Below are 25,537 nucleotides of genomic sequence, written 5' to 3'. Positions count from 1 at the left end.
GGTATAATGGACCCACATGCTCCTGTTCCCTCACCAAACTAGGTCAGCTAACAAAAGTAAAGAATTCTCAGGAGATTTCCTTTTCATCCTTAAATCAAGGTCATCAAGTAGTCTGGGAAATTGAAATGGACTGCATAAGATTTTTTTTTTAATAGACAAAGTATTGGGTTTTTGAAAGCCAAAAAGTTTGTAGGATAATGCCATACAGGTCAGCAGTTTCAGTCATGTCTGACTCTTTGTAACACCATTTGAGGTTTTCTCAGCAAAGATATCCTTGCGTGATAGTGGGTTTCATTCATTGCTATAGGTGACTTTAACCCTGAAGGAAGGATGGTTAATTGGCTAGAGCATTATGAGTTCAATCACACCAGCTAATAGGAAAGAGTACAAACCACCAATACAAACTAAATAATTATTGTACCCATTTGACCTCAGCTCTCAGCTGCAATAAATTGTCTGCCTCAGCACCACATCTATCCATCCATCCATCCATCCATCCATCCATCCTTATACAAACACACACAGGGGCATCTAAACAGCCAAGCCTGTTTCATAACTGTGACAGTAGTGACCATTAAATGGTTATTCAGAACAAGGGAGCCCCCCATGTTGTAGATATAGCCAATTAATTAGCAAAGAACTCAGCTGGAAAAGAATCTTATGGAGATGAGCCCTGGCTGCTTTGGATGCTGCCAAAAGCTCTCACCACCACAGTCTTGGACATACAGTCTTAAGTGCTTCAACATCTGAAGCAGATGGGAATTTATCAGTGGGGCAGTTTTTTTTTTAATTTTTTGAAAATTTAATTTAGTCAATTTAGAACATTATTCCTTGGTTACAAGAATCATATTCTATTCCTTCCTCCCCTCCCCCCACCATTCCCATAGCCGACGCACAATTCCACTAGGTTTTACATGTGTCCTTCATCAGAACCTGTTTCCATGTTGTTGACATTTGCATGAGGAAGTTGATTTAGAGTCTATATCCCCAACCATATCCCCTCGACCCATGTATTCAAGCAGTTGTTTTTCTTCAGTGTTTTTACTCCCACAGTGTTTCCTCTGAATGTAGATAGTGTTCTTTCTCATAAGTCCCTCAGAATTGTCCTAGATCATTGCTTTGCTGCTAGTAGAGAAGTCCATTACCTTCTATTTTACCACAGTGTATCAGTCTCTGTGTACAATGTTCTCCTGGTTCTGCTCCTCTCACTCTGCATCAATTCCTGGAGCTCATTCCAGTTTGCATGGAATTCCTCCAGTTTATTATTCCTTTGAGCACAATAGCATTCCATCACCAACAGATTTGTTCAATCATTCCCCAATTGGGAGGGTATCCAGTGGGGCAGTTTTAAAGACAATTCTTTACTATCTATTTTGTCCTGTACCCTAAGGACCAGGAGATCTTTCCATTTCACATGCATCTGATCCCTTTTATGTGTATTGTTTCCCTACCTTAAAGGCAAGTTCCTTGAGATCAGGGAACATCTCACTTTTTTATTACTTTCCCTAGTGGGTAGTAGAGCATTTTGTACATTTTTTATTGTTTCAGTCATGGCTCATAGTAAGCACTTGGTACTTTTTCATTTGTTTCTTCATTTACCTAAAGCAGATATGATTGAATGAACAATTTCTTTTAACTGTGTGAGAGGCCTTTCTCTGTAAAGGTACGGGACTATGGGTCTGAAATCTACTCTCAGACTCATGGATGCTTTTATTCGTTTTTTCTGAACCATTTAAAAAATATTTTTTTTTATTCTTTGCTCCAAAGAATGGCTCACTGGCTAGGGAATTGAGGAAAGACATTTGGAGATGAAGGTAATGAGAAAAAATATCAATATTTTTTAATTAATAAAGAAGGGGAAAATATGAGAAAATGTGGGAGTTGGACAACAAAACTCACTAGCTATGGAACCTTGGCCCACTATGACTCTGTCACTCCTCTATTCAAAAAGCTCCAGTAGCTCCCTATTACTTTTTTAATCCTCACCTTCTGTCTTAGAATCTATACTAAATATCTGTTCCAAGGCAGAAGAGTGGTAAGGGTTAGGCAATTGGGGTTGAGTGACTTGTCCAAGGTGACACAGCTGGGAAGTGTCCAAAACCAGATTTGAATCAGGACCTCCTGTTTCTGGGCTTGTCTCTCTCTCCACTGAGCCACCCTGCTGCCCCTACCCAGTTATATTTAGGATAAAACACAAATTATTCAACCTAATATTTAAAGCCCTCAACAATCTGAGTCCCTCCTACTTTTCCAGACTTATTTCATATGGGTGCCTTTCATGCATTCTTTCTTCTGATTAAATTTACCTGCTTTGTATTCCCTCAAATCTATAATTAATCATCCATCTCCAAAATTTTGTGGAGTATTTCCCATCCCCTACTATAGGCTTCTTATAACGCTGACTTAATTTTGGCAAAGTTCAGCTCAGTTGCTGCCTGCCACATGAGGCATTAGTGACTTATTCTTCACATTATCAGGTATTTACTTGTCTCTGTATATGCCCTATCATTCCTATGGAACGTAAGCTCCATCAGGTCAGGAAATGTTTTTCTTTTGCCTTTGTATCCTTGGTGTCTGACATACAGTAAGTGCTCAATAAATGCTTCCCCTTCCATGTCCCCAATTAGGATTCTTTCTAGCATGTTTTCTAAATCTTTTTTAGGAGTTATGTGTGTGTGTGTTTGTGGTGGTGTCTGGGGGTTGTCAGTAAATGCTTATTGAATGGAAGTCTCCTCAGCCCTCTGAGCCTCACTTTCTTTATCTGTAAAAGCAGGATATTGGGCTCCATGATTTCAAAAGCCCCTTCTAGCTCTGGATTCTATGATCCCAAGGTAGCCTAAGATACTAGGTAAGAATTTTGATGATACAGCCCAACTACAGAAGTGGTTGAAATATAATATTTTAGGGGTTATGGAGTACTAAACATACATTATCTTCATTGATCTTCATCTCAAAGGAGGAAGTGTGGTGCAAGAGAAAGGACTAGGAATGGAATTGTGGCTCCGTTAGTTGTGTGACCTTGGATGCTGAGCCATCACCATGTGCCTCAGGCAACTTGCTAGGTCTTATACTGTCATAGAATTAGAGTTTGAAGCACCTTCAGAAACCAATTAGTCTAAAGCTTTCATTTTACAGATGAGGAAAGAACCCCAGAAAGATTAAATGACTTGCCCAAGGTCACACAGGTAGTGTGGGGAATTTGAACCTAGGTCCTCTGACCCCAGAGTCAGTGAGTGCCATGTTGCCTCTAAATTAATCTATTAAGTCACAGATAGGTTGTGATCTGCTGGGATGGGGGACTCTCCATGCTGATGGAATCACAGATCGATTGGGTATTTCCATAAATCATGGAGGTGCACCCTCATTTGCAATTTTTTTGAGCAGTGGAGCACAGGCTCTAGAAAACTGACCTAGCTTTTTGGGCAGGGACAACAATTTCTTGTACGTCTATCACCTCCAGAAAGAAGACCACAAAAAGAAGTACTTTTTTTTAAAACCTTTACCTTCCATCTTGGAAGCAATACTATGTAAGTAAGACTTATGGTGAAAATAGCTTACTCAGAGGTTAGCCCTAGGTTAAGTCTCTCTGAACTTTGCTAGGCTAAACAAAGAGCCTACATGCCTTGATGGGATCATCCAAAGATCATATTGCTTCCAAGGCAGAAGAGGGTTAAGCCACTTCCCAGCTGTGTGATGCCACATTTGAACCTAGGACCTCCCATCTCTAGGTCTGGTTCTCAATCTACTGAGCTACCCAGCTGCCCCCAAGAAGTACTTTAAAAAAATAAGGATGGTTTAATATGTTTAGTGAGGAAGTACCCAAACTCATGATGATTGTAACCCCTTTAAAGAGCCATATAAATTTAGAGAAAAGAGTCTCAGAGATCTCCTATCCCAAACCTCTTTTTCTACAGATGGAGAAACTGAGGTCAATTGCTCAAGGTTACATAGGAAGTAAATGCCAGAGCTAGGATTCAAAACCAGATGCTTGGACTCCAAATCTAGCACTTTCTCCACTATGCCACAATGCCTTGAATTGGTTCACTTGCCTTGCCTTTTGGTGTTGGAAATAAACAAGATCCCTAAAATGTACAATATTTGATTAGGAGTCAGAAGAAATAAGACTTTTCTTCTAGTTATCTCTATGATCCTTAGACACAACATACTTTATCTCATTGGATCACTGTGTCCTCATTTGGAAAATAAAGAGGTTTCAGAAGTTCTTCTGGGAGTTCTAACTCTAAAAGTTTAAGAATAAAAGGTCATCTTTTGAATGATCACCTCTGAAGGTATGCAATGATCCATACCAATAAACTCCCAAACTCAGAGTTTTATTTGACCAATAAGTTATGAATGTATGTGTTTGTGTGTGTGGAACATCTTTTATTAGAAATTGCCCAGAACTAGACTATGCCTAGCCCTGAAACCCTTTTGAGATGAGCAAGTATTTAGAGCCAGGCCACCAGGGGACCATTTTGTGCAGACTCCAGGAGTCTGAGATTGTTAATGTATTTCTCTAAGATTCTAAGTGACTTTCAGCAAGACTGACACATGCCCTGGGTGGAACAGAGTCTATAAAATGTGTAACTTGGCTGAACATTTTGCATAAACATTAGCTGTCCTTTCAAAGAAAGAAAAAAAAAAACCATTTAAAATGCCATTAAAATTCAAAGATGGTGACTTCCTTGCCAGGAATTTTTTTTAAGTCAGTCCAATTGGCTTTGAGACTGTTTTCAGATATATGAGGCTTTCCAGTATTTTATTTTTGGTTGGGGTTAGAATTTTGGTTTCTGAGATTCTCCACTGAGCCATAGTTTTTCTGATGTTGCATATAAAAGTATAATCATTCACTTCATTTCTATTTTCCAAGGAGCTGTGATTTCTTTCTTCTGTTCTTGCCTTCACCATCAACAGAGATTCCCTTCCCCAACCTAGTTGATGATTGTACTTATAAGACTTATGGTGAAAATAGCTGTTACTCAAAGGTTAGCCCTAGGTTAAGTCTCTCTAAACTTGGCTAGGCTAGACAAAGAGCCTACATGCCTTGATGGGATCATCCAAAGATCATACTCAGTTGCCATGCACTTTTAGAGCCCACAATCACCCCCAGACAATAATGAGAGCTATTAGAAACTTTACCTGAAGAAATATGCTTCAAGAATTCTTCAGAATTAGTCTTTTAATAATCTATAGCAAAGTTTGTGCCCTGATCATGTTTGTTTAGCATTCACCTTGATGATGTAATCCAACTCTTTACCCTCCTAATTCTCTCAGATCCCTCAACTATTTCCTCCACTCTACTGTAGCCATGAACAATGATGGCCACACTTTGGATGTCAACATTGTTTCTCCATCAAAAACTCTGGAATTTCTTCATCTGGCCATTAAGTTCCATCATTTTGTCACTCCTCCTAAACATATTCTTCATCCTCATTAAGATCTCCATCCTTCTACTCCTTGGAATTAACTCAGGCCATGACTTCTCTGATCTTCATGCTCTTCCTAATCTTGACCCAACTCAGCTTTAGACTGTCCTCTGCACTCAAATCTCTTTCCTCCTTCTCTACTCATCTCTTGCCAAATCCCAAAACTAGATGACTTCCATCTTTTGCCTGCTCTGCTCCTACTCCTGTGTTAACCAAACAGAACTGGAGAAAGTCACTCAACTGAGTTAATTTAGTAAAATATAAATTTTTATACTCTAATCTCTAGTGGGGCAGCTAGATGGCATAGTGGGTATGAGTACTACTTCATAGTTTTCCCCCCAGTATACCTCCTCCTCCCCTTCCTTGAGAATTATCCCATGATAATGAATATTTTTTAAAGATCAATAAAAGGAGGGGAAAATAAGGAAAAGAAGGATGAGAAAAGCCCAGCACAACAGATCAGTGTATTGAAAAAGTGTGAGAATATGTGCCTCACAGAATATCTATAGAGAGGTGGGATGGGGGGAGGGTCTTCATATCTCTTCCTTTGAGTCATGATTAGTTTTATAATTCTTTTAATATTCACTTTTGATATTTGTGTCAGAGGTTGGACTTGATCCAGGGTCTTCCTGGCTTCAAAGCCAGCTCCCTAGCAAATGTCCCATGTTATTTAATATAATCTGTCCTAAATGAGCTAAAGTTTTCAATTTGATTTCATATTTATTTGAAGTATTTGATATGTTCTCCATGTTGCAAGCTATGTAAGTTAAATCTGTACTTAAATTCAATTGTGGATGTAGAATATATAATGGTAAAAATTTAACTAGGAATAATGTCCTTAATCATAAGTTCATTTAGGCCTTATTTCTTTCCATCAGAGTTTAGCTCATCAATTTAAATAACATCTTTGAAAATATTTCATGATACTCTTAGGAGAAATAAAACCCTAAATAAGATTCTAGTCATGATTTTTGTTCTTGAGTACATAAGTCATTTTGCTTCTTATTGGTCCACATACCATGATAATTGTATTCATTTTTCTTTTTAGTTTCATGCCACTGAGGACTGATACTTCTGTTTATATCACCAATCTTGGGCACTGGGGTTCAACCAGATTTTTTTAAAGCTTTTAAATAGTTACACTATTGATATTAAAAAGCTCTAGCCAGCTGAGAGACACGTTTCTGCAGCCTCAGGAGGTCTTCACTAGAGATCTTCAAGAGAAAGCATATATTTGTATGACCAATATAGGCTATATTACCTTCTATCTTGGGGAAGGGAGAGAGATGGGGTGTGGGGAGAGAGCATGGATAGCAAATGTTAGAAAACAAGTATTAAAATTTTTATCCACAAAAAAAAACATTATATCCACATCTTGGGGGAGAAAAAGGGAAAGCTTGTATGGCCACCACTTAGGGATGCTCTAGAGGTGTATCTCCTTCAGGTAAGGATTTGAATGAATGACTTCTGAAGTCCTTTCTAACTCTCTGATGTCATGATTCTGAAATCAACAGAGATTTCCAACTTCTCTATTTAAAGGGAATTACTTTAGACAAGATAAATCTAGTTCTTGCTAATGATCAAGGGAATTCCCTTAATGAGTTCGATATGATGAGCTTAGAGGAAAAGATCTCTGGGATGTTTGAAAAAAAATTCTTCTAGAAGAGCTTCCATTAGAGAGGACAAATATCACTCTTTATTAGGTCTCTGAAACTCATACAAAGTGAGCTGGCTGGTTTGGAAGCACCTCCTAGGGATAGGGTCCAGTGCCTGAGGCGTTCTCCAACATGATTTGGTAAAGAAGACTCTAGAGAGGAGGACCCTTGTCAAAAAAGTCATTCCTCTGTACTGGCCATAAATGGTAGCTAACAGACAACTCTCTACCATTTCTTTACTTTCCACCCTCCCTATCTTCATTCTTGTGCCTTTCTTGGTGTGAAGTGACAGAAAGACAATGGAATTCTTCCTCTCCAATCTCTGTCTTTCCAAGGAAGTGTATGGCAAAATTTGTTTTTTATTCTACAAAACATAAATCATTTGTGCTTTGCCTTCTGCTATTACAAGAGACCAAAAGTGCATTTGCCTTTGGTATAGGGAGAGATACATATTGCCAGTTGGCACCATAAATCTTGGGGGAAGATTTGGACCTAATGGGAAAGGTAAGGATTTACCAAATGGTAGATTATTGTTCCTGGCAATCATGAGGTCAATTTTCTTCTGAGTTTAGAGGTATTTGGCACAATGGATAGAGTGCTGGGCTACACAGCATGAGATGTGTGACTCTGGCTAAGTCATTTAACTTCAGTGGGCTTCTACTACCTCAACTGTATGATGACGATTATAATAGCACCTACCTCCCAGGATTATTGTGAAAATCAAATGGCACACAGCAGGCACTTAGGTAAATGCTTGTTCCTTTTCTTCCTAGTTCACAGACTCCTGTCAATGTTTTATGTGTTTTCTATATGCTTGTGGGATCCTGTGAGTATTTTCTGCCTGGTTCATTTACTTTTAAAGTCTCTCTTCTAAGCAATAGGAATTTATAGCCTGAAATGAATGTACAAGCATTAGGGATTTTATTTTGTAGATTTGTGGAAATATAGACCTAAACTATATACAAGATACATTTGAAATTTTCTCAGTAAATTTTGGGCAGAGAGGTAGGATTTAATCCAAAGAAAACTGACTTTTTCAAGGAAGCCTCCAACATCTATCTTGATATACATGTGAGACCAGAGCTTTGGGATCCTGGGGGCATAGGTTATACTCTCATTACCATGGATTGGTGAATTTAAATTCTTTGATCTTATTTGAATGACAAAATTTTAGAGGGCCATCATATGTAATAGTTTTCAGGATCTATGAATGTAGAAAATATTGTATACTCACCTAATGTGCCTAGAAGAAATCATAAAACCATACTGAGTGGTTCTACTTTAAATTTACTTTATCTAATCTTCAAACAAATAGTTACCAGGAAAATATCCTTTTCCTTAGTTGATTTGTCCAACTCTTCTCATCTCTTCTTAAGTCTCCTACAGCATCTTTTTCACCCAACTCATCAGTTGATAACATTGCCTCATGTTTCACTGAAAAAAGTGAAGCTCCTTTTACTGAGATCCACCTGTCCTCACCTCCCCTTCAAATCACTTGCATCAGACATTTTCCCTCACTCTTCTTTTTCACTCCAGTCTGAGATTAAATTGTGACTCTTCTCTTTACCAAAGCCAAAGCCTTCTCCAAAGCCAAACTTTTTACCTGCATACTTGACCTCATCCCTTTCTATCCTCTCTAGAAGATTAGTCCAACTATCATCCCTACTCTGTTATCTTCCATCCTTCCCTATCTTGTGGCTCCTTCCCTGCTGCCTACAAACCCATGACTCCTCTATCCTTAAAAACAAAACAAAATCCCTCATTATACCTACCATCTGAGCTAGTTATCACTACATATCTCACTCTGTGGCTAAACTTCTTGAAAAAATTGTCCATATCCTTGGTCACCATTTCCTCTCCTCTCATTCAATTCTGAAACTTCTTCAGTCTGGCTACCAACACCATCATTTAACTGAAACTCTCCTCTCCCAAGCTGCCATTGATCTTGATTGCCCAACTTAATGGCATTTCCCTAATGGCAGTCCTGATCCTTCTAGACTTTTCTATAGTCTTTACCACTTGCTTACTTACTTCTCCTGGATACTTACTTCTCTTCCCTCTGGGATTCAATGACAGTGCTCTCTCCTGATTCTCCAATCTGCCTGACAACTTTTAATCTTCTTGAGGTTCTTCATCCATATCACACCAACTACTCAGAGGGCTCTCCGGAAACTATGCTCAAACCCTCTTCTCTTTTCACTCTATATGTTTTATGTGATGTTCCATCAGTTTCCATGGATTTGATGATCATCACTATGATGTGTATAAAGGAGATTGGATATCAGAGTCGTGTGTCCCTGATGTCCACCTGCAATCTCTATTAATTCTCAGCAGAGAACTACATCTATACCATGACACTATATACTAAAAATCTGTTTTAAAAAATCATTGACTTTTTAGATTTATATGTTGCTGTCACCCACCTATCCCTTCTCTCTGGTTCCTGCAAGTCTCCATATTTGGCATAGAGGAATATTCCTAGCATGTTTATACCTACTCCTTGATTGGGACTCAGCTCTTCTAAGCCCTCCTGGAAAGCCCACCTTACAAATGGCTCTAGCCTTATCAAAAGTCCCTGGGAAGGCCCTCCCCCATGGCCCAGCCACCTGCAGCCCAGACAAGTATAACATTTCCTAATGGCTCAATATCGTGAGTATAATGATGTAATCTTGCTATTTTTATATTTAGTGCTTTGTTCCCTCTGAGGCTGCTGGTTATAAAGCTCCAGTCCAGATGCCAGGTCCAGCTCCTCTGCTTCCCTTCCTGATCTTCCCTCGTCAATAAACCACTTGATGAAGCATCAGGCTAGTGTGTCATGTTTTCATTTCATGGGAATATTGAACTCTGACCAGACTTTCCCAAGACATCCTGTCTGTCCCCTACATCTGGAATCCTCTTCCCTTTTATCTTTTCTCAGTTTTCATGACTTCCTTCAAAACCAGCAACTGTGTATTCCCAGAAGACTTTCCCAGCCCTACTCATTAACCCTCCCCCAGCTAATACTTTCCCCAATCAGATCATCTCCCATTAACTTAGTATACATTTTCGAGGTACCTACTTGTTCACATGTTGTCTCTCCTATTAGAATGTAAGCCTCTTAAGGTCAGGAACTTTTTTATTGCCCTTATTTGTGACTCTAATGTTTAGTACCTTGCCTGGCATATAGCAGCATCTAGGAAACACTGTGTCAGCCTACTGACAACTCCTGGCACAGTTCTCCCCCTCAAAAATTCCAAAAAAGTCTGAAAAGTATGTCAGAAGGAACAATGATTAAGAAAAAAGAAATGGAATAGTCAGATTATTGGTGAACTCAATTCCATCTCACTTAAATTAAGTGATAATATAGCTAAGCAACCAATCTCACACTTGGGCCTTATATAAAAGTCTTTCAAACTGTAGTAATGTTGTATAAGAGTTAAACAACTATGAGATGGGCCAAGAAAACTTGACTGTAGCCCATCAGACTTCTGTGAGTTAATTATTAAGCTAATGAGGGTCAACTGAGAGTTTGGAAGTATGGCATCCCAATATACCTCTGACAAGCAAAGGCAAAGAGGGCCAATGCCATTAGAGCCAAGAGTTATTGGTTATATGGGCATTTAAGGCACAAAAGACTTAAAATGAAGGAAAACTGAAGGAAAAATGGCTCTTCATTTTTCTCCTCCCAATGCCAGTCTAGCCATCAATATTGTAATAAATATATATATGCATATATGTATATATGCTGTTTCATTATCAAAATGGATCCAATAAACTAAATTTTGCCTCAACCACAAAAAAAGCCAATAGTTAACTAAAAAGAGGTATGAATGTAAAGTTAGGTAGAAAATTCAATTCTATCAATTAGGAATAACCCTAACTGAATGCTTGGATTATTATAACTGAACTCATAAATTTTCATAAAAAATAAACTCCTTAAAACCAGAGGAGAAAACCATGTGGATCTTGGGGACCATTATAATGCCCTTAGGCTTAAATAGACTAATTAGTGTGGACTAATTAGTGTAACAGGATGTTGCACAAAGGGAAATAAATAGCTATAAATTCCTGAGTCTAATCTAGGACTTCACAAGAAGATTTCCAGAAGTTTGTGGATACTCTGAGTTTAGACTACCTGGTGGGCACAGAAGTCACAGCCTGTTCTAGAACCACAGTAGGAGAAAAGTCCAGTATAGCCCCTGGATAGACTAGCACAACAGTAAACAGAGATATCCAATTGAAGCCTCTCATGGCCATATCAATGGATGATGGAGATAACTTGCTTGAGTATCAACTAAGCATAAAGAGACAGTCATGTGATAAACCCAAACCAGACTCAACCAGAGATTCTTGTAGATGACAGAGAGTAGATTTGGCTGCCATCTCCAGATCAGCAGAGGCAGTAGCATCTAATCTTTAGGGGAAGATGAAAAACAAAACAAAGAAATACTTAGGGTTGAGAGAAGTCCAAGAGGTAAACTTGGAATTATAAGAGCATAGATGGAGATGCTTCAAAGCACTTAGTTTAACCCCTTTCTTTTACACATGAGAAAATAGAAGAAAATAATAACTCCATAACAAGTTCATGTGGAGCCTCAGAGTAAAGAAAGATTTAACTACAAGGACAGCAAAAAAAAAATGGCTTGATGAAATGAAGCAAGAAAATTTGAAATTAGAACTAAAATCAGAGCTTTGGAGATAACAAAATTGGCAGGAGAATATTTATCTTAGAACAGAATATGGAACAACTTATACCAAGCAATTTACTTCCTTAAAAATTAGACTGCAGCAATCAAAACTCAAAAATTCCTTAAGATAACAAATCAAAATACTGAAAATATAGGCTAAAATGTAAGGTATTTCTATTTAAAAAAAAAAAACACTTCAAAAACAAGTTGAGAGAAAATTTAACAATCATCATTAGACTCCCTGAAAGCTATTTTTAAAAAGAATCACCTTATTAAATTTCAAAAAATCATAAATGAAAACTCCTCAAATTTAGTAGAACCAGAAAGCAAAGAGAAATTAGAAAAAATACACTAACCAACTGCTGAAAGAAATGCCAAAAGGAAAAATCATAGCAGAAATGCCAGTGGTCAAAAATAAATTAAATATTCAAGTTCCAAGGATCTACATTCAGGATTGCATATGGCACTACTATAAAAGAGAGAAAGTCTTGGAATATGCCATTCCAAAAGAGAAAAGATAAAGGCTTGCAATCAAGAATAAATTAGCCTGAAAGAATTAGCATGAACCTATTTGGATTAAAAAAATAGATCTTTAAGATAAAATAAGGCTTTTAAATATTCCTGACAAAAAAAAGGCCAAATCTGGGCAGGATTTGGGGATTAGTAGTAGTAGTAGTCTCTTGGTAATCGAGGATGATGATTGTCTTTGTGCGTTTTCATCTATGATAAATGAGTGTGCACAAAGACACTTGTACGTGAAGGAGATTTAAGTGGAAAAGTCGATGCACAGAGACAGTCCCACTCTCTCGGCATTGGAAGCCTGGGTCCAGTGGCACGAAAAGTCGTTACACCTGGAGACTTCCTCAGCTGCATTGGATGGCCGTGTTGTCTTTTGTGCTCCAACATGCCCTAAGCACTCCACAGTGCTTTGCTGCGTCAAATACAGGATACAAGAGAAACCTAGAAGGGCAAATACATTTGGACAAGCTGTGAAAGAAGTTGGAAGATGAAATGATTTTATTCTGAGAAGAGACAGGTAGCCTTTTAACATTCATTAGTTTCTATGATTTCAGCAGGAGTAAATAAAGCCAAACGTAGAGACTTAGGTGGCTTATTTGGATAGTGTTCATTTTAGGAGAAGAAAAAAATAGGGGAAAAATAATATACAAGGAAAGAAGTTAGGAAAAAGCAAAAAACTTTGTTTTTCATAACTGGAATATATGAGAAGAGAATACATACAAAAAGGGAGAAGAGGAAGCAACATTTCAAGAACTTCATTCTTATCTGAGATGGGCAAAAGAGGATCATATAGAAAAACGTAGTTTGGTATAGAAAAAGCAGGAGCTATTTCAATGAAGAGGGAGTTTAAGAGTAAAAGTTGATTGGGGATAGATATTTTTAAGGTAAATAAACTTTAGCTTTAGAGTTTGGATTATAAAGGGAGAACAAAAAAAGAAGCTATAAAAACCATTGATCAAGATCTAGACTTAGATGAACATAATAGGGGCAAAAGAGTGGGATCAAACCATTTCAGCTATTGAATACTAGTGTTTCAACTTTAATAAAGTAGCAGATATAAAATAAGCCCACATAAATCATTAGTCTCATTAACAACAAAAGCAAGTATAAAGAGACAAAATAAATTCCATTGTGAATAACTACAGAATATGTAAAATATCTGAGTGTACTTATCAAGACACACAGAAATTTTATGAATATGATCACACTTTTTAGAGAAATAAACAAAATGCTTCAATTACTTAAGAGGAATTAATTATGTTAAGCTATGCAAATATAATAAAAATGCCAATACTAACTAAATGAATTCATGAATTCAGTTCCATACTGATCACCTTTTAAAAGGATTACTTTATAGAACTAGATAAAATAACAAATTCATCTGGAGGTTAAGAATCTTAAGGGAGCTAATGAAAATAAAGTAAGAAGAAAGGGAAAAAAGGAGAATCATATCTCTCAAAATATTTTACAAAGCAGTAATGATAAAAAAAATACTTAGTAAAATGAAGGGGTTGTTCTAATCTCTGTAGCTTGCCTACTCTAAAATCCAACTATCTCTAATGTCTAAAAGAAAAACAAAAGATTGCTGTAATCATTTTTGAGAGATAAGGCTGATACACATAAAGATGTTTTAATGAAATAATAAATAGAATGGCATTTAGATTTTATTCCTCTTCAATTAAATTTAAGCAACTTTTAGTGAGTCCTTACAGGGTACAGGACTCTATATTAAATAAGTTAGAAGATTGGGAAAAGACATTGTTTTCAACCTAATAAAATTTAAGTGTGACTGAATAGCTATAATAGAAAATGAGAGGTACAAAGTACTACATAACAGGGAAGTAGGGAAAGGTCATCACCAATGGTGAGAATCCAGGAAGAATCCCCAGAGGAAAGGCTTTTGAATCTGACTTTAGATTTGATAGAAATTCAACAGGGCAACAGGCTCAGGGTTAATAAGTTCCAGGCAGGCATGGGGCAAAGGCAAGAAGGTGGAAAAGCATGGAGCATTATGTCAACCTGCAGAAGTAACCAATTAGTGCTTAATTTATATAGTGCCAGAATTAATTACATAATTATTTATGTTTATAAACAAAGGTGCTATTTATCAGGTGAATACATAGGAACATGTTTGTTTACAGATTCACCCCCAAATTCCCATCAGCAATATAATCACTCCAGGTCCTAAGCTGGTACCATAACAGCCTATCTTCTGGCCCCCATGCTGAAGAATGGTGCAATGTTTAGAACTCAGTGGGATACACCATCTATACTATAACCTCCACAGAGGAGGTCCATTCTCACATTAGGTTCATCTATTGAAAAATGATATTGCTACTTCTCAGAAGCTAAGTGGAAAAGTACCATCCTGCTGACTTTTTTCCTCAATTAAGGTTCATGGAACAGGGAAATTGCCAAAGAATACCTGACAACAAAGCATACCCAAGCCTAGTGACTGGTTGGTGATTTTATCACAATCTTATATGACAATATCCTCCCTGGGGTGGTCTTAGGCAGAGCTTCTTTGGAGGAGGCAGTTGTTTAGTATAAGTAGTAGTTATTTGGGGGCAGCCAGATGGCTTAGTAGATAGAATGCATCTAAAGATGGGTGGGTTTAAATTTGACCTCAGACATTTCCTAGTTATGTGACCCTGGGCAAGTCACCCAACTCCTATTGCCTGGCCATTACCTCCCTTCTTCCTTGGAACCAATATTTAGTATTGATTCTAAGACTGAAAGTAAAGGCTTAAAAAATAATGTATGTTTTCAGAGAAGCTAGATGGCCCATTGGATAGAGAGTTTACTCTGGTGTCAGGAGGACCTGGGTGTGGAGTAAGGGGAGACCTAGATCCAAAGCCCTTCTCCAAGACTTCCTAGATCAAGTCCCTTAAGCTCCCTGATCAACAGTTCCCTCATCTATCAAATGAAGAAAATAATACGTGTTGCGCTTGCCTTGTTGAAGGATTACAGGACAGATCAAATGAGATAATATATGAAAAAACATTTTATGAAGTTTTTATATAGAACTTAAAATTCTCTACAAATGTCAACTATTATTCTACCATAAATGCCAGCTGTCATCATCATTTTTCTATAAATAATGATTACTGTAGATTGTTATTTTAACATAGCAGATTCCTTCACGACATAGTCTTTATGTCTTCCATCAAATGCTCCTTTCTGAGTAATTTTTATAATTTTCTATAAAATATAAAAGAAAAAAACACATAAGACAAGTTGCAAGAATGTCGTACAGAAGTTTAAAATGTAAATCAATTTTCTTAACAAGAAGATAAAAAGAGCCTAAAAGTACCTTAATCAGCAAATACTTACTTGCCAAGAAGAGAGTAATGACTGCCAAGGAGCTATTTTATTTTTCTTCTTATTTTACAGTGCTTTGTCTATAATAGCATAAAGTAAATACTTCATTCATTCATTCATTCTCTCAGGACAGAGAAAATAGCAAATTCTGAGGATTCTACTATTATTGAAGAACACTGTCCATTATACAAAAGATTCCAACCGGAAGTTATATATGAACATTCCAAAAAGTTGAATTTTTAGTCAGGGTAAAGAAGACAGCTGAACAATTTCAATGGTCTCCAAATGGAATGGATTTTCTTATGAAGTCATTAGGTCCCTGGCACTATTACATTCAAAAAGAGGTTCAGATGCTCCTATGTCTGGAATGTTATGGAAGAGAATACTTCATGAGTTGGAACATGGAACTAGATGACTCTTAAAGTGTTTTAAGTTCTAAAGTCTGGTGAGTTCTGTGGTGTTGGAAACAGCATAATGGAGTAGAAATAGAGACATATTCCTAGCCTCAAAATTAAACTATAAATATTAAAATGACTGGAAAATAAAGGAAATACTGAGAAAATACATATTGTTTTGGAGTTGGTGGCTCCATGGAGATATGACAGTGAGTGAAAATGCTCTACCTGGACCCCTGCTTCTTCTCAGTAAATGCCAAAGGGGAAAGAATAGCAGGAGAAGGCTAAAGAAGTCATGGTCTAGTAAATAATTCTTTTTACTCCCTTTCATCTTCTCTTCCTCCCATTGGCTTGACCTCTTTTGCTATTATTTTTTCATAGTACTGGGCTTAGAATATTTGGGGTCCATCCTTGGTTTCATCCAATTTTTAGCTGAGTGACCTCCAGCAAATCATTCAACCACTCTTTCCCCATCTGTCAAATAGAGAAAAAATATTCCTCCTTTACCTACCTCCCAAGACCATTGAGAGGATCATATGAGAATAAGGTTAAAAAATACTTTGGGGTACACTAATTGTCATATAAATGTGTGCCCTCTGATTGTTTGAAAACATCTGTTTACTCATTCTATACCTTTCTTTTAAAGTTGTTTAAAAGCATTTGTTATTTGGGAATGAACATTTAAGAGGTGATTTGTGAGGAGAAAGTAAGCTCAAAATACATCTACTTTCAATTTGACAAGTCTCTGTTAAAAAAGAAAAAAACTACATGTTCATGGAACTGTGCTAGGTACATAAAGACAAAAAGAAGTGCCATTCCTCCCTCACACGCACACACACTCTCACTCACCATTCACTGACCTCTGTGGATTCTCTTAGAGAAAATGGACCAATGATCATATTCATTTGTAGTTGATCCATCTTCTAAAGCATTAGAAGATATGTCAGCATTGTGAAATAGCATAAATTTACTTAATAATGGGGATAATACCTCATATCTACAAAGGGATGCTCAAAGGTTTGCAAAATACTTAAATACTTCATCATATTTGATCCTCAAGATTAGAGAAGAGACAGATAGAAAGATAGCAAGATGGTAGTGAGTAAGTAGGTAAAGCTAAATATTAAAACAGCATATTACAGCCACTTTGCTAAGTACTGAGAATAAACATACAAGTGTAGCCATTATCTGAGCATCTTTGCCCGAAGTTCCATTTCTCAAAGACAAGCTAGGTATGTGAGCAAGGGTTTGTCTGTCTTGTGCATCTAGGGGTACCTCCAAGGTGTCAGGCTGATTCTTCCATGATGCAATTTGCTTGAGCCTCCATTCTGTTATGTTCTCCCTCATTCTCATATTAACAATAAATGATTTAAAAATTATTATTATTATTATTATAACTGACATTTATTTAATACCTTTTATGTGCCAGGTTCTCTACTAAGTATCTTACAAATATTAGCTAGTATGAGTTTCGCCACAAATCTGAGAGCTAGGTATTTTTATTATCTCCATTTTACAAATAAGGAAACTGAGGCAAACAGTACTTAAATCCCTTCTTAATTCTAGTTGCTTCCCTCTGCGAATAATGTCCTACTCATCATATATATGACTTGTTTTGTACATATTTGTTTGCATCTTGTCTCCCCCATTAGATTGTGAGTGCTTTGAGAGCAGAAACTCTCTTTTGCTTCTTTTTGTATCCCCAGAGCTTTAATAGTACCTAGAGCCCATAGTGGTACTAAATCAATGTTTATTAATACTGATATTGATGACAATTATACTAGTTACTATCATATCCTCTTGACTGCTTTCAATATATTTCTATACTAAATCAAGTTGGAATGTGAAGACTTCATTTCTCAGTAGGCTCAGTTCTCTCTGAAATTTGACATGGATTCCAACTTATAGACCTTTAGTGCCTTTGTTTTTTTTTTTAACTCTTACATTCCTTCTTAGAATTGATACTAAGTATTTATTTCAAAGCAGTAGATTGGTAAGGGTTAGATACCTGGGTTTAAGTGACTTACCCAGACTTAAACACATCTATGAGGTGTCTGAAGCTCATAAGGTTGAAGTCCAATTCAATTTTCCCTCACCCAAGACCAAAGAAGCGACAACAATGATGTATGTTCTTGGTGGTAGCCTGGAGTCAGGGGAGGGAAATAAATAACCAAAGGTCTCTCTGGGTAGGGATATCTCCTATAGAGAATAGCTAGTAGGGCACTTTGGGAACATATGAAAGAGAAAGATAAGAAATAAGACTGGAAAGGTCAATAGGAGTCAAGACATGGTTTTAAATGTCTTTTGTATTTTATGCTAAAAGAAGTCAATTAGAAGTTTTAAGCTAAGAAGCAATATAGTCAAATCTGAGTTTTAGGAAAGACAATTTGAGAAGAAGGATGAATCTAGAGCAAATCTTCATAAGAAACTAACCTAATCTACCATCACAAAATCTGACTTAGTTAGAAAGTCCATTATCCAAATAGAATTTAGCTACCCTGCTTCTTTTTTGGCTTCATACTCTTTTATAGCCTTTGTTACTTGGGATTTTCTGAGGAAAAAAAATTGTGCTGCAAAAAATGTTCAGCATTTGCAAATTTCTGAAAGGATTAAAATAAGTGTGAATCAGCATGAAATTGGAATATTTTTCCTTTGTCACTGGAAAACAATTCTTCCTCCTCCAGCCAGTAATTACCACTGTTTAGCATGAGTCAGTGCCCTGGGAAGAGGAGCCAAGTTTCTAAGTCTTTGGCACCAAAAATCTATACTTTATGCCATGTTTTCTTAATATTATTAATTTTAGAAATTATTAGTTAACCTCTAATTTCTCTTATGAAATAAATAGGAGAGTAACTTTCTGGGTAAAGAGCAGAGACCAGGAGGTTATGGCCATGCTTCTCTCAGGATCACACCACATTGGTGTGCAGAGAAAACTTGCAGATCCAAAAAACAAGCTCTAAAAACAGAAGTTTGAAAAAGCCTGAACATTGAGACAGTGCTTCTCACCCTCAGGTGAGAAGAGCCCAACTTTAACATGAAGTTCAAAGTAAAAAAAAAAAACAGGCTGGAAAAATAAGCAAACAACAACAAAAATAATTGTACTATAAAAAGCTACTTACAGTGGCAGGGATGACTAATAATACATAAACTCAGAGGACAACAGCTACAAAAAAAAAAAACCCTCAAAGAAAAATGCTAATTGAACACTAACCCAACAAGAATTTCTGGAAGAGTTAAAGAAGAGATGAGAGTGACAGAGGAAAAAATTGGGAAGAGAAATGAGATTGATATAAGAAAATTATGAAAAGAGAATTAACAACTTGGTATAAAAAACAAAAAAAAGAGAGAGAGAGAAGAAAATAATATCTTAAAAAACAGAATTGGCCAAATGGTAAAAGAGACATAAAAATCAACTGAAGAGAACTATTTAAAAACCAGAATTGGACAAATGGAAAAGGAGGTGCTGAAGAAAATAATTCCTTAAAAATTAAATTGGGCAGATAGAAGCAAATGACTCCATAAGCTACCAGAAAACCATAAAACAATGTGAAAGCATGAAGAAATAGAAAAATTTGTGAAATATTAAATTGGAAAAAAACAACTTATCTGGAAAATAGGTCAAGGAGAGATAATTTATAGTTATTGAACTATGTGGAAGCCATAATAAAAAAATAAAGAGTCTCAACATTATAATTTTAAGAAATTACCAAAGAATAGTATAGTGCCCTAATAGCTTAGATCCAGAAGATAAAATAGGGCTATAAAACTGCACACCTTTTGGCTCAGCAATATCACTAATAGGTCTATATCCCAAAGAGATCATAGGAAGAGGAAGAGGACTTTTATGTTAAATATTTATACCAGATCTTTTTTGTAGTGGCAAAATATTGGAAACTGAGGGTATGCTCATCATTTGAGCAATAGCTGAACCAGTTGTTGAATATGATTGTGATAGAATATTATTGTGCCATAAGAAATAATGAAGGTAGTAGTTTCAGGAGAAAAAAAATGGCAAGACATCTGAACTGATAAAAGGTGAAGTGAGAAAAGCTGTGAGATTATTGTGCATAGTGACAGCAAAGCTGTAAAGATAATCAACTGTGAAAGACTTCTCTGATCAATATAATGATCTCATTCCAAAGGACTCATGATGAAAAAAAAATATTATCTATCCAGACAGAGAACTGATCAATTCTGAGTGCAAAGTAAGGTATAATTTTCTCACTTTTTCTTGCTTTTTTTAAAAAATGGAAAATATATAATTGTTGTGCACGATTTCACATGTATAATTGATACATTACTTGACTTCTCATTGAAGGGGATGGAGTTGGAAGAAGGGAGAAAATTTTAAACTCAAAATTTGTAAATAAAAATGATAAAAATAAATAATAAATTGAAATGTAAACAAAAAAGAAAAATATGAAAGGATATCTGTTGATGAACATTTTAAATAGTTCAAATCCTAGTTTTCTATAATATTTCTTTGGACATGAGGCCATCACTGAAAAATATGGTCTTTATCCATGCCTGCTAAGGAAATTTACAGAGCTCACTGAACTAAGAGCCAGGAGACCTGGGATCTAATCCTCCCCTCTTGACTTTGCAGAGTGCAAAGTAGACTGAGCCCTAAAATTAGAGTAGGGAGACCAAACTTCAAATCCTGTCTGAGACATTTATTATTTATATGACCCCTAAGCCTCAGATTCTATTCCTTTGAAATTGAGGTAACACCTGTATTGCTTCCTTTAATGTCAAAGTGCTTTACAAAACTTAAAGTGCTGGATAAATATCAGCTGTTAGTTTTATTATTATGTAATTTCCGGGTCATTTCAGCTTATGATTCCTAGCATCCTTGTCCATTAAAACAGATGTTTACACTATGTATTTGCTAATGTAGCTTTTAGCTCTTAAATGCTATGATTTTATGATTCATCAATGTCCTAGATAAATCATATGAGGTCAGCAGTGACTCTCTCAGAGTGAGGGATCAGAATAGGTCTCCCCAAGTGGTGGCATAAGCCCCCACTATGTTTCCCTGTACATGTGAATGCACACACGAGTTTCCTAAAAGGATTGACCACGTGCAGGACAGATCACTAATACAAGTTGCATTGTGTTGAAAAATCTCTATTTTTCCTTCTAGAATGTTGCTTAGTATTATACTGCTGTGGGGAATGTAAGGATTCCTACTGTCCTACCTACCCCTCCACAACCCTCCACCTACATTTGTATTAAAACCCACATTTGATCAATACCACTAATGGGGAAAAGAGGTAGAAAAGAAAAACTCAATTCTAACCATTAGATTCTCTCTCCCTCACTACATAAGGTCTTATAGTGAAGTAGAAAGTGTTGGGCTGGAGTCAGAACATCTTGTCTGTATTTTGATTGTGACTCACTATGTGTGATTTTGTCACATAATGTCTCCGAGACCCAATTTTTTTGTTGATAAAATAAAGGGAATATTTGCACTATATACTTCATGGGGTGGTTGTGAGGAAAGTGCTTTATGAAGCTAAGAAATGTTACAGGAAAGTGAGTGATGTGATTTGTCATGGAGAGTATTTCACTGCCTACTTATATTGACTATGCATTTTTATTCCATTCTCATTTGTGTTTTTGTGTTATTTCTGTGAGTAATATTCACATAATATCGCCAGAAAAAAGAGTGACATTTTAAAAATATGGTCTTTTACAGCATCAACCAACATGGAATCATTTGGTAAACTGTCTAATTTCCCAAATACTATCCAACCATCTCCTGGGTTGTTGTGCAGTCATGCCCAATTCTCCAATGACCCCATTTGGAGTTTTCTTGGTAAGATACTGGAGTAGTTTGCCATTTCCTTCCCCAGCTCATTTTATAGATAAGGAAACTGAGGCAAACAGGGTTAAGTGACTTGCCCAATGTCTTGAGGCTAGATTTGAACTCTGCTTTTCCTTTCTCCAGGCCTGCCCACTTAGCTGCCCATCATTACACCTTGTCCTACTCTTCAATTCTGAGCCCAGTGTATAGTTCATCTGGAATGCCTGTGCAAGTTGTATGTGCCAATGGACAAAGTAGGTGAATCACTCATCAAAATACATACCTTCATCCAGACAACATGCATCCTTCATCTACTTGGTTTTTCCTGTCTGAGTTTTTAGACTGATTGCTTAGGAATGACTTATTAAAGAGACTTTAACAAGAAGACCTTGTGCTTGGGACTTGATGCAGCCAGTACAATGCCATCCACAAACTGAAGCATTAAATAAGCCTTTTCTTTGTACCATAATGCCTAATAAAATTCTTGGCACATAGTAGTCTTATAATAAAAATAAAAGCTTGTTGAATTGACTTAATTTTTTTTTACTTTCATCACCTAGTAAGGATCCTTCTTGTATTTGGACTCTGCTCAGGACATCCTGCAGGACATTTATGAATATCTTCTTTAAATACATATCACTAAGTTTTATGATTCATATGAAGAAAATGCTCAGAAAATCATTGAAGTTATCATTATTGTTGCATGTCATTGAATCTTTGATGACCTTTACATGAGCATGAAAAATATCTTGTTAGTGGAGAGTCTTAAAAGGGATTATATTTTGCTACCACATATTCAAATGCCTTTTTATTATCAAACAATGGTTAGTAAAATCCTTTATTCTTTAAACTTTTGATTGAAATGTACCCTACTGCTAAAAATAATGACTATTTGATTATGATAAACTATGCATGATAGAGTACTTGGAACCAAGGTGACTTGGGTTTAAATCCTGCTTCTCAGAGGTGTGACTGGTCTCTCCAAGATTCAGTTTTATAATTGTAAAGTTAAGAGATTAAAATGGATGGGTTGTAAGGTCCCTTGCAACTCTCAATTTAAGATCTTAAGATACACATTTTCTCCAATACTAACAACATATGGGTCATTTTTATAAAGATCTCATAAAGACTAGAAGGTAGGCAAATGGGTTAGTTGATGCTGATGTCTTCTTGATAATTTCTTAGGTAATAGTATCATCTATAATTTTTCCTCCTTCTTTAAAAATTTCCTACCTTTCAGATAGCTTTAAAATTGATTCCTGGTTGCCTTTAAAATTATATTTTCTCTAGTATAGATTTATTCTGTTTGTACTTGGTCAGATCTAGGCATTGTTCCACATTTTCTTTTTTTTTTAATTTAAAACCATTGCCTTCTGTCTTGGAATCAATACTAAGTATTAGTTCCAAGGCAGAAGAGTAGTGAGGGCTAGGCAATTGGAATGGCTTTTTTTCTTAAGTGCTATTTCTACTTTTCCACATGCCATATCAGGGATGAAGGTGATAGAGAACAAATGTGATAGTTTCGCTATCATTAATAACAAGCATATTTGTTTTCAAAAAGCTAGAATATTAGTTCCATTTAAAATCTATTTGTTTTTCTTCTAATTTAATTTATCAATGCTCTCTGAATTATGTTGCTTAGCTAGGTCTCATGCCAAATTTTCTACTCTCGTTTTCCCTTCTGTTGCATTTTGTTGTTTGGAGAGTGAATGCTTCACATTAACAATTCTCCTTTGAAAAGTTTCACAAATGAGCTTATATTCTAAATTAATGCTGCCTTTAACTGCCATATTTTTGCTCTTGGGAAGTCTTCTCATATTTGCTGTCTGAGATGGTTTCTGGATAGTTTTATTGTCTTCATGACCATGACTATTTTAAATTGGATAAATTCCTTAAGGAATTGGTAACTATCAAATATAATAGCCTTACATTTATTCATTTCTCATTTTGTGTTGGCATATGTCAACAAATGTTTTTATTTTGATTATATTCTACTTGTTGTTCTTATCTTCCCCCTTCCTTCTAATTTGGTGCTTTGGTTTTGACTCTCACTTTAACCAGTTGATAATCTGAACACACACAGAGAACCAATTTTATCATTACTCACCCATTTTATATTTGTTTTTTCAATCAAATGTATGGCGAGTTTGAATATACTGAAGAAAACTCGATAAATATCTACAATACCTAAAAAATGCTCTTAGACCAGTACTATTCTTGATGAAACCCAGATTAATTTACTCATGCATTTTTTACTCATTTTTTTTTCAAAAAAAGGTTTTAGTAGATCATGATGGAAAATACATAGTAAGGCTCAAACATCTTAAATTTACATAATAGTGGCTTAGCATGAAAATAAAGCATGATTAACAATGGCTCAAGGGAATGCCCAAACTCAAAGGCATGATGTGTTATACTTGATCTTAAGTTATTAAAGTTATTTTTAATAAACAAATCTAAAGACAAAAACCTTAACTGTATATATAAAGCAAAAAACCTTTACAAAATGAATCTTTGTTTGAAAATGAGCCAATGTTAAGTTACACACAATATAGATGACAGATAAACAAACACAAAGCAAAATGCAAACGGGAATATTTGGTCCTTTTGCATCCTTTCTGCTGCCAACATGAAGTCCAGAAGAAAGTTATCTCACATGGTTGGGTCATTCTGAGTCAGAGCAAATGAATGTGATTAAGGTATTCTCACTCAATCCAGGAAAAGAGCTGCATGTTGTATAGATGAGCCATGTTGTATTGGTCAAATAGATCTACTGACATTTCATTAGACAAGGCTATATATAGATGCCAACTCAAAGGGCATGACCAAGTAAGTACTCAAAGTGCCCAAGATAAATAGTCAAAAGGCTATTTTCTCCTCAGAGCTGACCCTGATTCTCAAGAAATTATAGCCCTAACTTTAATCCCCCGGGCTCTAAATAGAATATAAAAAAATAAAAAACAACTGGATCAGGGTGTGAGAGTCAGACAGGAGCAAAGAAGGTACAAAGACAGATCTAATTTAAGCTTCTATTGGTTTCTGCTGACTGGCTTGCTAGTTGCTTCTATAGGCTTGATCTAACAAAAATAGCTACAATAGCTCAAGTCTATGGCTAAAAGCCAGAGCATCCTCTCTCAGGGGAAACGGCAAACTAGTCATTGCAATTAAGAAAGCTGTAGGGCAGGGCCTTAGAAAAAATATCCTGCCAACTGTATCTCCCTAGAACTTCCATTTTGGAGAGACCCCCAGACTGACCAACCTTCACTCTCATCCTGGATTAACTTTTGACTTCCTAGACTTTGAGCCCATGTCTCAGAATGGGTACCTTCTAACCCTCCCTTCCCACCATATTCCCAATCTTCAACTCCCTTTTGCATGTGGCACTCACTAAAATGTAAAGTTCTGGAAGGCAGGGGTCACCTTTCTCTTTGCTTGTATTTGCATCCCTCAGGACAGTTTCTGGAACAAAAGAAGGGCTTAATAAATGCTTGCTGCCTTCTTTTGTTATATCAGAAAGGCTATATCATAGACATTGCTGAAGAGGAAAGCAATCAGAATGCTGAAGGCACTCCAGATGCCATATAAAGAATAAATGGAGGAATTGGGAATGCTAAGCCTGATGAAGAGAAGACTGTGATGTGCAATATAGTTTTCTCCAGAGGTGTGAAGGGCTGTCTTATGCAAGAGGGCTTAGACTTTCTCTGCTTGGTTCAAGAGGAGAGAATGAGGAGCAATAGGTGTAAGTAGC

General features: G+C 36.3%; 1 protein-coding gene across 5 annotated transcripts in view; it reads left to right on the top strand.

Annotated features, from left to right (window-relative positions):
• Window positions 1-22,320, top strand: part of MAP9 (microtubule associated protein 9) — a 132,256-nt gene extending 109,936 nt beyond the window's left edge. For 4 of the 5 annotated variants that reach the window (XR_008912919.1, XM_056802806.1, XM_056802802.1 and 1 more), the window contains one exon: window positions 21,934-22,320. Coding sequence is in view for 4 of the 5 variants with exons in the window: in XM_056802806.1 (XP_056658784.1) it covers window positions 21,934-21,999 (66 nt within the window). In the remaining variant the exon portion in view is untranslated. Of the gene's footprint in view, window positions 1-9,769; window positions 9,885-21,933 lie in introns of those variants that run through there. The other variant, XM_056802798.1, reaches the window with a different exon arrangement.
• The last annotated feature ends 3,217 nt before the right edge of the window (window positions 22,321-25,537 follow it).

The sequence above is a fragment of the Monodelphis domestica genome, chromosome 6 (assembly GCF_027887165.1).
Source record: "Monodelphis domestica isolate mMonDom1 chromosome 6, mMonDom1.pri, whole genome shotgun sequence".
NCBI lineage: Eukaryota > Metazoa > Chordata > Mammalia > Didelphimorphia > Didelphidae > Monodelphis > Monodelphis domestica.
This window is presented reverse-complemented; position numbering and strand designations above follow the sequence as displayed.